This window comes from Diadema antillarum, unplaced genomic scaffold, assembly GCF_040938485.1.
Source record: "Diadema antillarum isolate AM-2024a unplaced genomic scaffold, OU_Dant_1.0 seq00002173_RagTag, whole genome shotgun sequence".
Classification (NCBI taxonomy): Eukaryota; Metazoa; Echinodermata; class Echinoidea; order Diadematoida; family Diadematidae; genus Diadema; species Diadema antillarum.
This window is the reverse complement of record NW_027272811.1, coordinates 115,462-132,486: the sequence shown is the minus strand read 5'-3', so window position 1 is coordinate 132,486 and position 17,025 is coordinate 115,462. Positions and strand designations below refer to the sequence as shown.

The following is a 17,025-nucleotide window of genomic DNA, read 5'->3' as shown; positions in this document are numbered from 1 at the left end:
TTTTTTCTCCCCTTCTCGGCCTTTCTAGTCTGAGTTATTATCTTGCTAGGTTTGTTTGATTATCACAATTAAAGAGATCTGGGAGATCTCTTCATACAGTTCATCCAAGCGCTTACAATGTGCTATCTTGACCAGTACACTTCACGATAGTGGCATGGCTTCTGAAAATTATATGTTGATGTTCATGCCTTGCAAGTATCGTTTGCAAGATATTTTTCCACCCAAGAATTCTCATACACGAACAAAATACAAATGGGTAACGTCCTGTGCATGCATGGAGTGTGTTACACAATTCATACCAAATTAATGGAAAAAAAATTCCTCCACACACAATGAGAAATTTGGACTGATATTCCCAGGATAAGTGGATCAAAATTTAGAAAAGAGGAAGTGTACACACAGTTCAAATAATGGGTTATTGAAAGCTTTCCTGTTGAAAAAAGGAAAATGTGTCATTTATCAGATTATTTGCTAGGCAGGAAGATAGTTTATATTCTCAAGGCCAAATGTGTGTTAATTTTAAGTGCGTGAGGGGTAATAATAACATTTAGTCAAAATGGTGATTATGTAAAGAATATCTAGAGATAAAACTGTAAATGTAAATAAATACGGTACTCATTTAAGACATGCACGTTTTGAAGGTGCCAAAGTACGGGTGTAACTTTCCCAGCAGTCTAAAAATGTTGGCCCTTTCTTTCCACTTTTTTTTTGTTGAATCTTGCGTTGAATACATGTACAATGGCATCAAATAATTCATATTGTCAATAAATCTTTCTTACGAAACTTGAGAAATATTGTATTGTAGTGTGAATAGAAATTGTACTTGAAAAATGGAGCCGAGATGTTTGTGTGATTGAGAACCTAGTAAGTAGGATTGAGCAGTGCATTGAAATTCAGGCAAGGAGTTGTTAATAAAATTGATGTGTGTGAGTATGTGTCTGTGTCTGTGCGTGCGTGCGCGTGCGCGTGTGGGTGGGTGTGATAAATGTCACCAAACATGGATCATGGACTACTAAAGAGACAAGCCAGCTATCTTTGGACCATCAAATGCAGTGTAAAACCAGAACCATTCACAACATGAAACTTCATGAATTTGAGCCAACAGCCTTTTCCATGAAATTGCGAGAGTATCATGCACACACAAATTCTCGTTTACAGTATTAATCATGAACAGTCTCATTAGCTTAGTTGATGCATTATTCCACTGAGCACCGACAAATGCACTAGATGTAGATCCTGTGACTGAGTGAAGGTTGGAATATTTAGTGCTCAACATCTTCAGTCCTGTGCAATGAGTCAATCTCTCCCTTGTTCAGTGTTAGTTGTTAGATGTTAGATTAAAATGTTAAGATTAAAGCTTTCAGTAGTGATGATGGTGTAATTTCTGTGTGCATTACTGTTCGTTAGTAACACAAAAGAATGTGACAATTGGTGGCTATTGGCAACACAAGTCTGATATATATCTTGCAGTACTCCCTTTACTAAAGGGGTGACTACCATACATTATTCCTATGGAATATAGAATCGCAGCATGCTATAAAAACATATCAACATGCACACCAAATTGACTTTGTCACAGGACTACACGGTATTGCATGAACACAATGTCCAAAAGATATAGTAGACTGAAATAATTGAAACAGAACAGTTCAGTTGTGAAGCTAGACATCATCTGCTCACATCATTCACCTTGCTTTTATGCCCTCACGCTCCCTTGAATGCTTAGAAATGTTATTTTATTGTAAAGAAGCCATTCAGGCACTGTCCACGTCACTGCTCATTACAACCCTGTGTCTCATGTCATTTTTCTCATACATGTGCACAGAATGTAACTCCAAACTGACTTTAATATCACTTACGTGAAGACAGAGACCTGTATAGTTCCGTAACCTTATATTTCAGGTCTGATTTTGATTGAAATTCTACTACACTGTACCTTGTTTGATTTCAAACACTTAAATACCGGGTAGTCAAAACCAATTGGAACCACGTGTCAACTTGTACTGAACCCCCCCCCCCCCCCCTCCCTACCCACCGAGATACTGAGGAGATACTGAGTAAATTATTGATCAGGGGGTGTAAGTGGACATGGCTTCAGTAAATGTGGCTTGAAATAATAGTTTGAATCTGAAATACATTTTGTACATGTATTCACAAGGTGATAATCTAACATTTGAGATTTACAACATATTTTGGGCATCAGCTAAAGAAATACAGAAGTCAGACTATTTTACAGTCTGATTTCTGTAGTGGGAAAGCTTGCAAAAGACAACAATAACATCTTTGAGAAAGGGAACAGTCTGAATTTCTTTACTTTGATCTAATTTGATCTTCACAACAATAAAAACTGGATGGCCAGAATTCACAAATGTAGATTATATTTAGTCCATGGATTATGCAAATTTTGATTGAGAAATGGATGGCACACTGCATACACCAACAGAAATTCAATAGTGAATGCAGGCCAACATGCCTGTTGGTATTTGTGCTTGTTTTAGCTGTGGATAGAATTCATACCATTTGATTTAAACCTTAGTGAATTCAAGCCAATGAAAGGACAACACATTAAGGAGCACAGCACCATCTGATATTGTATCCAATTTTATTCAAGTCATGGGCTTTACATCATGATTTCAGGTGTACTGACAAAGTGATACACTCTCTGTTTCTTTTTATATTTTTAGTATAGATAGAAACAAAAATAGTGTGGAATGAAAACAGACCGCAGTCAAAACACACTCCCCTACCAGTGGGGCACTGCTGACGATGCCGTGACAAACACTTTCTTGAGCGAGCTCAAGCTTACACAGCATCATGATACCACACTAGCTTATGCAGAGGCAATTGTGATGTAGTGAGTGACAAATTGTCTGGACCTTTGACATAAGATTTCATAATCTATAATATAGGAAATGATGCAACTCTAAGGATTCTTGTAAAATTGCTGTAAAATCCTTCTGCACCATGGCAAAGCAGTGACTTCATGCTCTCCATGCATGCAGTCCTCATTAACTGCAGTAACGTTTCAACAGTGTTTATCAACTACACACTACAACATTTCATTGTAGATACTAGGCAATTATTATTTAAATCTGATAATGTAGACTTTCAATCATTCATTTGTGTCAAAGTAAAACAACAAATACACTGAGACTAGTCAACTCAGTATGTACCGGTACTTATCTTTGGTTGCCATAGAAAAAAAAAATCAAAAGAAATTCCTGAACATATTGTCTCCTGTCCATCTCCCACCCTCTACCCCCCACCCCCCAAAAAAAAAAACCCGAAACAACAAAAAACAACATAACAAAACCAAGCTACCTGTATGCATGAGTACAACATTACAACATTTGAAGGACCAGCAAGAATGAGATTCGTACATTAGCATTGCCTCTCTTTGCGTGCATTATGTTGGAGTACCTTTTACAAGAGTGTTCCATTCTGCTCACTGTAGGTAGTACAGGTGATGACAGAAAATGTTTTTTTTTGTGGCCTTACTGTACCTCCAATACACCTCAGTACTAGGACCTTGTGGTTAACGACGCCCACAAACTGGAGACGGATTCTGCCTACTCAAGGGCAGGGAGCCGAGGTGACACAGTAGGGAGTGGATAGAGTCCAATAAAATTGTTGGGACCTCCACAACTAATGTGGTCTAACTCAAGCCATTATCTCACATCGCTTTCACCTGCTTACACACTATCTTGCTGCAACACAAATATTACCTGTAGGCTGGGTCTTTCAAGGAAATATCTGTCAAGCTTGGAAAGAGATTTTGATATACTTTCAGAGTAAATAATCATATTGCTCCTTCCTTACCAAGCGAATGACCAACCAAGCCTAAGAGACAGAGACTCCAACCCCATGCACCTTCTGATCTGAAGCGTCTCCCACCTGAATCCCTAGCAAACGGGAGACTCCAACTTGATGTGCGCGAAGTCCCATGGGTCATTAGGGTTCTAGATGCTATCTCGTGCTATCTCAGGCTTATTTTTCAACAAATGATGGCACTAAGTAAGTTATAATTCACTGATTCAAATCATATTTTATGGCTTATCAAAACTTAATTTCACATATCATATGCAGATACTATTCACGCATGCATTTGAAATTGACTGGCATCTACAAAACCATACAAGCAAAAGACATAGAACCTGGGCGGGAGAAATTTAATGTCAAGTGGGAGGACAGGAGATCTTGCAAAAATGGGCTTTCGGTGGAAGATCTCCCGTCAAAAGCGGGAGAGTTGGAGTCTCTGAAAAGGTGCATGGACTTCTTTGCAGACTTCACACAAAACCACTACAGCTAGAACCGACATCTATGCCATGGAGTGGTGCTGCTGACGGAAATGTTGAATGCAGATGTGTCCACTATTTCTCATCAGACCAAAGAGACATGATATAATATGCCTGTGCATGCTATGCCCTTTTCGACATGACGCCTTTAAATGATGTGGAACCTCACAGCCTCCATGTCTCATAAATGATATCTATACGAGAGAGGCATAGCCATTGTGAATAACACATTTTGCATACATCTCTTTAAGTGACAAATTGGTCGAGTACTAACAACATCTGACACCTGGGCCCTGTTGCATGAAGAAATGCAATCAAACACAAGTCAGAAAAAAATCAAACATAAATCAGGTATCAGCCAATCAGAATGGAGTATTTAGAGAATTGTGTTTAATTTTCTGTCTTTTGTTTGATCTCAACTTTCATGCAACAGGGCCCTGTTTCTTTTTTTAAATGTATCACGGTGAATCTTTTTTTTTTTTTAATGACACATATTTCTTTATTAGAGTGTGATTTTGATCAGAACAGGTAGAAATGCGTCCCATTCGGGGAGAACATGTTTCTACATGGCATTACACAGATTATATTGTAGTGTGACAGAAACATTCATATTCTTTGCCACCTTTCAGAACACTTTTGATATTTGATGTGGTACAAACGAAATGGTCCTGAGAAATCCCTTTGACTTTGGGCATGTACTTATCTAACATCCACATTGAGGATTCCCAGTAGGAAGAAGGGACCTGAAGGAAAAAAAGGACATTTATCCCATGAAATCAAATACATTTTCATGGATATTTTGTCCAAAATTCTTGTCTTGCCATCTGAAGCTTTGGAATAGTTGCACACAAAGAACCTCAGGAGGTGAAAAGGACACCACAGATACTCTTCCGCTTCAAAACCGCTGTATGGGGGTACTAATGAATTGATAATTATCAAACTTGAGTCTACAACAGAAGTAAGGTCAAATCTACACTGCATCCATTTGCATTGTGAGGGCACAGTACACAAGTCCCTGCTCCTTGAGGTCCTTTCGAAAATATGTGTACAATGATAACAACAATGAAAACGACGAAACGGATGACAACCCGCGGCCATCAGTTCGCCTTGGCACGTATTTGAGCTCGTTTGCCTGTGACGGCCTGGAAACCCGACTTGATGCTGGCGACGGAGCACCGGGACTGACACCTCTCGCACTGGAGGAAGAAGAGTCGGTTCTCTTTGTGGAGGAAGGTCTCGGACGACCGGCAGGTATGACACGTCACGTACTCCTCTGAAAGAATACAGGAAAAATGGGATAGAAGAGACAGGGGTGGGGATTAAAAACTCTTCAAACTTACAGAGGAAGCCAATCCTATGTTAAAGGTGACCAATATATACAATGAACCATCTAAAAATAAGTACAAGGTTCTAAACATAACAAGGAAAGAAATTTTGCAAAGTTGCAGAATTTGCTTTAAAAAAAGATCTATTAGCCATGATCACGTACATGTAAATTCACTGTCACAGATCAAGACTTCTGTACAGATTTGTTCTACAATCTGTCACAATCACTTACACAATCCATCACTGCTACACTTGACAATCTTTTATGTACTTTTTCCTCTTAAGCAAACATTCCCAGAATAACTATTTCCATATTGGAGCTAATACTAATTACATCGTCTTAAGATTTGCATCCCCCATCACCCAAGTGTGTGAAACAGAGAGATTTAATGCAACCAATGTAGTTTCTACTGGAACAAAAAATAGAAAATAAACAAAAACAATTCAGCAATAGTCCAGGAGAGAAGTGCCAATCAAAACTTAAAGAATATACACAAAACAAAACAAAAAAATTCTGGTTCCATGCAGCCCACGAGTACACATTCTTTTTTACCACTACACATGTCTATGGTTTCTTAGTATTAAATATTTTTCGCTGGCTCAGGCACTGTATATATGTGACCATGCGTCACAAAACGAACAAAAAACGCATGCACTGATTTAGTGCGAGGACTGAAAATAGGTGAAATGGGGCAACCTAATCAATCTTGAGTTTTTCATAATTTCTGAAAGAGCAAGTCTTCTTCTACATTATGTTAAAGTTTGGGATCATGAAACAAACAAGAACTTGTGTTTTCAGCAGTTTTTCTCGAACATTTTTTGGTAAAACAGTGTGATCAGGTGTTTCTCATAGAGCCCTCTTTTCATTTCTTAAAAACCCTGTTGATAATCTTAACTTTCAACTCCAATAACTTTAAAAAGAATGATGCTGCTGCATTGAAAGTTGGCTTTAATAATCTACAGAATGTGTTAATGAAGCATGCTCAATTTCAGCCAAATCTGATAATCCTTTCATTGTTGTTGCTCCAGTGGTCAACATCCTGTTTTTTGTTCCATTCATCACACAGCTGGCATAGCTTGGTAAAGATTAAGCCCTTGAATAGACTCTTGTACTTTAGAGCCTGTCTTCCTTGTTCAAACTCTCCAGAGTGTGTACCTTCTTTCCAATATTTAGATACCGGTAGTTTAGGAGAGTCCATTTGAATTGAGTTGTACATCATTTTAAAGCTTAGAGTCTGCTCTTTCAGAATCTGCTCTTAACTACAAATCCATGTCTGGCGACTTTTTGTTGGTTTTGTGGTGCATGGCCACATATGACGTTAACATTGCTATGACTGACAAGCTACTAGTATCAAATCTTGAACGCACTGTGAGATATATGCTACCATAGATTAAAAAAATATATTAACAGAGTACTCACTGATATATCTCCTAAGCACACTTTCCATCTGTTTCTGCTGGAAGCGCCCCTTAATAATCAGCTGGTTGTTACCATCGATGGAGCCACTGGTTCCCAGTTCAGCTAGCAGGAAGTTCAAAAGATGCTCGGTGGGCCTGTGCAACCTGGGAAGAGAGAAAAATCACTCTTTCATTTGGCACGAGATCCAACTTGACAATTCTGTATCGTTGACGCCCATAAACATCAAATGCTAGAAGACAAGTTGCTTGACAACAAAACTTTTGGACTTCTACAACTACTCGATACTCACATTTTGCAAATTTCTGTGAAGTTGACAAAGGAACTCTTCTTGGTTCCAACCCTGACGACCTGCGGTGGCCTCATGACGAATCGCTTCTTCTCACCCGTCACCATGTCTGGATTCTTTGACCTCATGATATCGAAGACTCTCGTCAGTAGCTGTGGACAAGACACAAATGTGGAGCATCAAGACAAAGTTTCAAAGAATAGATAGAGAGTGTGATGCTCAATAGATTTGTCCTTGTGTGGCAACAAGCATCAAGGAGCGAGAGAGATTCAGTGAAAATCTGTGACCATGTCTCGGTAGTTTTCAGGAAAAACAGGATTCAGCATCAGCGTACACAATTTCATAGGGAAAACCTCAAGTATGTATGGAAACAATCTGCAAAAATACACAGAATTTTACAGGTAAAACTCAAGGACTGTATGTACCAGGGATGAGACAGAGAAAGTGAAAAAAAGAGGAGGGACTTTGCGAGGGAGCGGAGCGACCAAGCGGGGGGAGGGTGTGTGAGGGGGGTGTCCCCCCTCACACGGTGAGGACTTTCTGAAATTTAAGGTATGAAAAAACTCATTTTAATACATTTTACAACTGAAATTTACTATTGTTATGAGGTACATTTTACAGAGAAACATGGTGATAATTGAACTCATGAATGACACTTGCAAAATCTAAACGAAGGAATAGTATGCTTAACTGTTATACCTAGGACCTACTCAAATGTGAGGCCATAATAAATCACAGTAATGTACACCAGGTGACGTCTTGCTGGATTCAGTTCATACGGGTACAAAAAAAAAAAAGGTGTTATAAATCACAGCTTAGCATTGCCATTGTTGGCTGTCTTTACCTTAGTCCATTAACAGTTTACAGTGTGCAGACCAGGCAAAGTATTGCTGATCTTGGTCCATGTAGAGAATCATGTATGTATAGACAGCTGAAAATTAATCATACATGCAGCTCAGCATTGTTGACCGTCTCTAAGTCCATGCAACAGCTAGACTATACCTTACAGGAGGTACAAAAATTTGTAGACCCGGTTAAGTCCATACACAGCTAATGTAGACCAAGCAAAACTTAATGAAGTATTGTTAGATGAAGTCCAGAATGTAAAGCGAATCCTTGCGGCGGATGATGTATGACAAGTTCCAGGTCCCGAGGAAGTCGACTGACTCGCTGGCCTAGAAGACGAAACTGGTTCTGGGAGATCAACTTCATATTCCAACCACTGCCACTTGAATTTACTGTATTGGAGACATCTTTGTCAATATCCGCTACACGAGGCCTGAGGGTCATCCTTATCGAGGGTCTTCATTTTCTCGTTGAAGAAAGAAATATTCTCACCGGTCCACAAAATCACGAGGGCAAATGTAGGTCACGCCAACGTAATCAGCGGGATACAAAAGCAGCGCATCGCGTAGACAGAAAGATCCGTCTGTCCGGAGGACTCTTCATATTTTGCCATACCGCTGTCCTCCGTATACGGAGGGGATCCGTGAAGCCAGACGCAGTCTCCGCGGAACATTCCCCGATGGACAGATACAGACCGATCTTTCGGTCAACGCATCGCGCTGAATGCTGCGGCAGCATGCATGCCGAAGTTCCTTGATAATACGCAGCTACAGCCTCACACATGTGTGCATCATATCACACCACACTGCAAGCTACAGTAGCTAGAAGTTGATCGACACGCACGTTTCACATCCATTTCACGCATCATCGTGCATGCAACATCGCACAAGCTGCCGCTGCCCGCTGACAAATGCACTCATCACCATTCACACAAGGCGAGATATGGTGGCTGCAAAAAAAAAAGAAAAAAGAAAAAGAGGAAAATCACGGAAATTTTCCCGACTCTGCATTTTCCCCCCAGAATTTCAAAATCCGTGGAAATCCGCGGATCCGCGGAGAAATCTCATGCCTGATGTACAGAAAGAACCTGCAAAACAGATTTACAATTGCTTCCCATGGACAGACTGCAATATATACTGTAGAAGTAGATATTTTTGTGGGACTAATATTTTGGGCTCGGCTGAGTAACATGAATTTTCATATTTTCAATTTTGCAGATGGTTATAGCAATTGAGTGAGCACTTCAAACAGCTCACCACTGCCAAGGCAGTGAAGAGCTTTGTCAGCACATGTACAAAGTAACTGGCCCTCATTACGAATTCATGTGATTTTTTTTTTTCGCTCGTTTTATGTCACGTGAAATGTGCAGAAAATTCCACTTTTACAACAATTTATACGCATATGACAGGGGTCCCAACATTTGCACATCAAAATTGGGGAGGTTCTAAAACATAAACCAGGAGATACTTTTGTGTCACATGCATTGCGTGAACAGAAAAAAAAAAATCCAAAATCAGGGAGACTTTCATATCATCTTGTTGGGAAATAAAAAATATCTCAGCTTTTGAGGGAGACTTGACAGCTCTGATACGGGTATGTGCGTTACAGAAAAAGCTGTAAGATACCAGTGATGAAGTGCACAAGACATGCGGATGAAGGTATACTTCATATGCAACACATTATTCCTATTTTTAGTAATTTTGTAGGCATCTCTGATTAACTTTTCATCTGCCATCATGCTGTCCCCAACAATCATTACAATGTACATGGCAAATATTTGTTTCATGTTCATGACAAATAATGCTGTATTATATTGTCTAACTGGGGAGAAAAAGTAAGGGAGTATGAAATTCGATTTAAAATACACAACCTGCTAACCTGATTCTTAAAAATCAATATACTGGTAAACACAAGCTTGAAAGTGGGCTAGAAAAGAGACGAGCAATTGTAAATCACATGCGTCAGATACAACAAATTGTAGTCTGATCAAGCAATATGAACAGGAAGTGGGGATCACAGAGGTCAATGATAAATGCTTGTGACTAATATTACAGTAACAACAACAACAACAACATTGACAAAAATAGTAAAACTTCTCCAACTTTGTGGTACTTGTTGCCGGTTGGCAATAATGAGAATAACATTCCCCCTCCCTCCACTCACCTCATCATATGTGTAGTCTCTTTCTGTGCCTGCCCAGGTTGTGCCGCTTGTATCTTTCAACTCTGAATCCTCTACATAGCCAAAAAATAATTGGGGGAAACAAGTTATGAGAATAATTATGGTACAAATAAAATATGATCTAGTAGTCATGGTTTCAAAACCATTATCTGTATCTGCTGTGCTTTAGATAATCATCGCCAATTCCGCTCACAGAATCACACAATGTCCTAAACAATTTCAAAATTGTGAATCTCCCTTTATGGAATGAGACAAAATTTATCTTACATATATGTCACTTGAAATTTCGAAAGATGGCCACTCTAAAAGAAGTGGACAGTAAATGTCAAAGGGAATGGAGCCCACAATTTTATTTCAATGCTGTTGTGATGTAAATTTCTAACTCCTTTGGCACAGAAATTAAAACATCCTATGCCACGATGTAATCTGAAAACTTATTTATCTGAAGGTTTTCATTACTAACTCATGGCATTACTGCCTTTCATTAGTGTATATGCGCACTGGATAGCCACTCCACAAGTTTTCTGGCCTTGTAATGCTTCTGTCCTTCTTGTTCAGAGAGTGGATCACTTTCCTCATTATGAATCTCGGCAGCTCCTATTTTACTGATTTTCTGTTTTCACCTCAGTAGAAAAATAGTTAAATTGCAATTTTTATACGAAGTAAAAAAAAAAGAAAGAAAACACCCACACACACACACACACAATAGACAGGTGAAAAAGAAAATCTGACACACTGGCAGCGTTCATATGATAGAGACTTGATAAAATAAACTGTAGATGGGACAACAGAACATGTGCTACCCTAAGAAGTCTGACTGACCGTCCACTTTCTGGCCGTCGGTGGCGGTGTCCTCCCCCTCTCCTTCCATGTCCTCCGTGCGCTTCTTCTTCTTCCTCTTCTTCTTCTTCATGAGTGTGATGTCGATGTCCTCCATCTCAGGCAGGGTTTCTGCTGGCTGCGTCGTGTCCGGCTCTGGCTCCACCTTACTGCCCGAGTCATCCACTTCCTGCAAAACAAGAAATGTGAGCTCTGATGAGTACTAATACTTAGCACATCTTGAGATAGCATGTTGGCAGAAGTAATCACATAATCACAATACATCAGTTCTAATGTGATACCCCTTGGTGGACTTGCATCATCCAAATTGGCACTGATTACAGTTTCAAGACAAATTATTTTCTTGATGCACATTTCAAATGCCTCAACATCCATTCACAATCTCCTAATCACCTCTCTGTGGAGTAGCAAAGAAAGTGATGGGCAAAATCTGCTCTTCAAACAAAAGATCAACATAAAGCACAGAAAAACAGAAAAAAACATATGGAACAAAACAACACAAACAGCATGTCAATCGCACTAGAAGAGCTTTTAAGAGGCAATCAAAAAATTGAGATCTCACGTACTGGCAGTGCTGCATCAAGGCCGTCCATGTTGAAGGCAGTCTTCTTCTTTTTCTTCTTCTTCTTCATTGCTGTGAAGTCTTCCAGGTCGAAGTCATCGACTAGAGAGAAAAGGAGTCAAATTTCAGTCTAATGGAAGCACAAAACTTGAATGGCTGTTGATTTTAATTCAGTATCAATGAGTACACCAACGAGGCATTTGTACTCAAGTCACTGATAATAAACTTGTATGGTAAATTTTTGTGTGCAGAAATAAGTAAAATTTGAATGACACGCAAACATAGGCCTATTGCCCTTAGAAATCATCCAATTTGCAAAGAATGTTGTTATGTTAATGGGTGGTATTGACATAATTGCTTTGGACGATTTTCTGAATTGTTAAGCAATGATTGCATTTTCATTGGGTTCAACTGTACTCTGTATGTACACCATTTGAACTCTTGCCTGAAACATGGACCTCTGACACAATCAGTTTGTGATACAGTTGTATATTGTGTTAGTGCATTCCTGGGCATTATCAATGTGATATGTTGGAGGTGAAGTGTATAAAACCTGTTTCAGAAATTATAAATCAGCAAACATATGAAGCAAATGACTTCTAATCCCCAAGTAGGTGTGAAGTGGGCCACTGAGGCACAGTTGTAATGAAATAGACACTCACATGGTGTTTACAGGGACAAGAATTAGATGCTCTGAGCATGCAATCATTCATGTGAACACAAACATTAAAGTTCTGACACAACATAATCCCAAACTTGCATCATCCAGTTTGGCCGCAGTCACAGCCATCAAGATGTACACACAAATGAAGCTGTAGATAAAGCTGTGGCACACATCGACATGTACCAAGACAATGTGTGCATGAGATTTACATTTAGTCTTTTCACAATGAATAACAAACTGATATTAAATATAACAGTCTGTTTCCTTGTGAATAAATAACTGAAAATAACCATCCCTATCAGTTCACCATGATATACATGCAGGTAATCACCCCTTCGATTGTGAATATTCTTGTAAATATGACTTGTAATTAATTACCTGTTGATGATTTTGACTTTTCTGTGGTTTCTTCCCCATCAGCATCCGCTGCTGGTTTGGTTGCCGTAGTAACTGTGTCAGCGCTTTCACCCGTTTCCCCCTTTGCCTCTTCATTTTGGGTCTCACCACCGAGCGCAGCATCGAGGTCGAACGGCGTCTTCTTCTTTTTCTTCTTCTTCTTCATTGAAGGATCAAAGATCTGTGAAATAAATTTCGCAAAATGGTAGTTTATTCTTAGCTGTAATCATAAAGTTCTGATAAACGAGTCAGCTAGCATGGCAACAATAAACAACGCCTCTTGTAATTGCTCTCTCTCTCTTATACGCAAACCACACCACAATGTTCATATTTTTCTGTTTGCACAATATACAACAGGTGTATGTTGCAAGGTGCCACATAACCCCGACGTGGGGCGCTGTAACTGTGTGTCGAGGTCGCTGGTGCGGTTAGGTGCCACACTGATATCAGTACAAAGTATGCAATGTATCCAAAGAAACAGGCTGAAGTTTTCACGCCTGCGAAGTGAAAGCTGATGACTTTGAGGGACAAACAACTGCACTGAATGAACATGAAATGCAGAGTTTGCTGAAGACGTCTGGTCGACTTTTCTTCTCTCCCGAAGAGATATTCTTCCTCGGCAAAAAGGGTTAGGGCAAGCTTTGATCGAAGAACTGGGAGAACCAATGTAAATTTACACTATGAATAGAATGATGACATGACTATGTATGGTCAAACCCATTCCCCACGAGCTGCCAGGGCCTGGTGTCCAGGCAGGCTTAATTTACAGTTTCTGCCATTCCTGGATTTTACACTAGAATCTGTAACTGTTAGATTCTAGCCGTTAGATCTTCTAAAACTACCAAGTAAAACATACACACACACCCGCACACACAAAAAAACCCCCAAACAAACAAAAAGTAGATTGCTACTACTCACTACACTGTACACTAGCCAGTAAATTACAAACTAGATTTCTATCTGTCAACAATACAACATGTCTTGTCGGCTAAATCGTGATATATATCTGTCCCCTCTTGTTCTGCGTGTGCGTCTTCACTATGTGCAAACAAAGTCCAGTATGGAGGTTGAAAGCAGTCACTGATGGCTATGACGAAATGAATGGCGGTGAATGGAGTCCGGAGTGGTGGACTATTTCACAATGATGTCGTCTTGTCTCTAACTTCTCTGACCAGCTAACGACAACGTTAACGTGTTAAACCGACGCTTCCGACGTCACATAGACTAGTAGTAGTACAAGACAAGCAAGCAATTTTAAAGAGTAAAATAACGTTACTTCACCGTGTGTTCACACAATCACGCCCAATCACGTTCTCCTTACAGATGATGTGGAGCCGCGGCCGAGGGTCCTTGGGATTTTTTGCCATCTAATTCACTGACACTGCCGCCTTTCATACAAATTCTTGGGGCCTACAACCACCAACATTCTAAAACATATGCCAATCTACACACAATTCTCAATGAGTTGTGCAAACGAAAATCTCACCGCTTCCACTTGATCGTCTTGAACTTCGTCTACCATCTTGTATCTTGCTGATTTTTCACTTCTGTGATGAGCAAAGCGGGTAGAGTTGCGAAAGTCTGCAATTTGCTGCCGTATATTCCTATCGTGATTCTGTAACGATAGATTTCAGGATATTTATAGGCCTATAACGGTAGACCAGCAAACTCCCAGCTGAGATACACGTAGTCGGCTTGTACCTGATGCAATATACATCACACTCACAGCACACACATTACACATGTATGCAATAATCGCAACGTGCGGCATGCACAAAAGCCAGTTCCCGTTGCAACGCTGCGTGCATAGGATCTCGTGTCGTGGGTAGGTCAAGTCGCGCACCACATCGTAGACTGGACACAGAGGAGTAGCGCGCCACGAGCGGTCAAACAGCGCGAGGTATTGCATCAGATTTTAGAGAGCCCCACGCCACACACGTGTAGCGCTAGGGCAGCGTACTAGTACAGTACTGATTTTACGATACACACTCCTGCACAAACTGGACGGGACTTAGCCGCAAAAATAGCGGTGATACAAATTTTACATATTATTTTGATTGCTGATTATTTGTAACAAGCGCAATGCATTCTACCAGTATGTTTCAGTGGTCGATTATAATGCACTGATACAGTCTGCAAGAATCGTAACTAAATTCGTGACTGTTACTGATCTTGATGGGTTTGTTTTGGGTGTTTTTTTGTTCCAGTTGGGCTGTGATTCAAAATACAATAGGAAATCGATGATGTTGCTCATAAATGAAAACATAAACCAAGAAAATGCAAAATGGGCAAACGAAGTCATTTCAGGCATTTATCAATAGGCCTACTGCAAGACATATCTGATATTTTCACCTCTTTCCATTTACGTGTGACACTATTATGTTCATTATCTATCTTCTTAATTCTTCTTTTTTTTTTAATCTACTCTGCATGAGGCTGAGATGTCCCGCCTGGATCTGTTAGGCCTACTTAAGTTTATCTCACGTAATTTCCTCCCTTTCATATTTTCGGTTTTTTTTTTTCACTTTTTTTTTCGTTTTCTTTCTTTCTGTATTCATTCTATCCACATTTTCGCATTTATTTAAAGCTCGTCACCCCCTCCCCTACCTTCAAACTTCTGATCGAGGTACCCACATACCTAAATCATTGTCTTTTGAGTGGGTAATAATCTTAGGCTTACCTGTATAACGTCTCTTCGTGTAGACCTACTAATCATAGACAAGAATCTACTGTTCTTCCAGTTAAATTCATGTGCTTCATGTGTATCTTTAGATATGTGTCTAATTTCAATCACATAATCAAATATAGGCCTATGCCAAATCAATAAAAAAGTCAATATCCGTAAGAATGTCACTTTCTTCCTTTTGCCAAAGTAGGGCAGCGTATAGTTGTACTAGATCTTTGTTTGTTGACAACCAGAGATCCCTCTGGTTTCTCCCTCCTTCCTTCTCTGTTATTTCATTGTTTGTCCTGTCTTAATACGTTCTTGTTTACTGTGAGCATCTCTTACCTGTGTGTGTGTTTGTGTGTGTGCGCGTGCGTGCGTGCAGGGGCGTCACCAGCTTCTTTCAAAGGGAGTGCGTTTATAAGAGCTTGCTTCCAAAAGGCGCTAAATCCATTGAAAAATGATGGATTTATAATATTATGTATAGCGCCTTTTGGAAGCAAGCTCTTCATTTGTGGTTCCATTTCCAGGTTTCATCAGCTAATAACTTTTTTCTTTCGTTTTATGGTCTGAAGGGGGTGCGATCGCACCAACTCACCCCCCACCCCCCGTTAACGCCATGGTGTATGTAACGTGTGTCAAAGTGTGCTTGTGTGCGTGTTGTTCCGTACCAACATTCTGTTGTATTTTTGATAAAGGCCTACTCGAGTGGCCCACATTCCTACAAACTTGTCTTTTATACGGTCCCTTTTTTTCCAGTTATTTTGAACAATTTGTTCCATAAGTACAGTATACCCCTTGCACATTTATTGTTGTAATAAATTTTACGTTTTGTTTTCTTTTAATCTGTTCGATAACAATCGTGTTATATTGGAAATAGAATTTGATTTGAATCGATAGGCCTAAAGTGAATTGATCTCCCGGCTGGACCCATTATGTTTGAAACAATGTATTTGTACGGTAATTTTAACGTTGCCAATAAATTGAAAACTGTTAGTTTGAATATTCCGAATGAAAACAAACAAAGAAACAAATTATAAACTCAGGCTTGTATAGTAACATTTAGGGTGATCTTCTGAGTTTGATCAATTAATATTGCTCTTATACCTCAGCAATAATCGAGGCTTGCTTGGTATAGGGCCTATGGCACAGAAAGATTGTCATGATATATTATTCCCTGTAAAAATGATACGCTATTGTATAATTTTTTTGGCATGCATGGAGGTGACATTATACTTTGAAATAATCATGGGGTGAGGTCAGACCTGAAAAAAAAATGCAAATATGACCCAAGTTTGATGGTAAGTCACTCAATTTTCATTTCATTATACCATAATTGGAAAGGTGTATTATTATTACGTCACGTTCGCCTGCGATCCTGCAGAGCAAACACAAAACGGCCTTGCTGTTCCCTTGAAATCTTCGGACGTCCGCTGCAGCTGGGATGGGTCCATGCCCACATAATTATTATAATATACACACGTTTGTAAAAGTGTGTGTGTGTGGGGGGGGGGGGCAGTTTATCATTTCTGGTGCCACTTCCG

General features: G+C 39.7%; 1 protein-coding gene across 1 annotated transcript; it reads right to left on the bottom strand.

The window, feature by feature from the left end:
- Window positions 1–4,213: 4,213 nt before the first annotated feature.
- Window positions 4,214–14,490, bottom strand: LOC139714135 (eukaryotic translation initiation factor 2 subunit 2-like). The gene is made up of 8 exons (XM_071625857.1): window positions 14,303–14,490; window positions 12,799–12,997; window positions 11,761–11,858; window positions 11,177–11,363; window positions 10,337–10,407; window positions 7,331–7,479; window positions 7,042–7,184; window positions 4,214–5,568 (listed from the first exon to the last, which is right to left on the bottom strand). Exons 1-8 carry the CDS (start codon window positions 14,336–14,338, stop codon window positions 5,393–5,395), a joined length of 1,059 nt encoding a protein of 352 aa, XP_071481958.1. The 5' UTR covers window positions 14,339–14,490; the 3' UTR covers window positions 4,214–5,392.
- Between the last annotated feature and the right edge of the window lie 2,535 nt (window positions 14,491–17,025).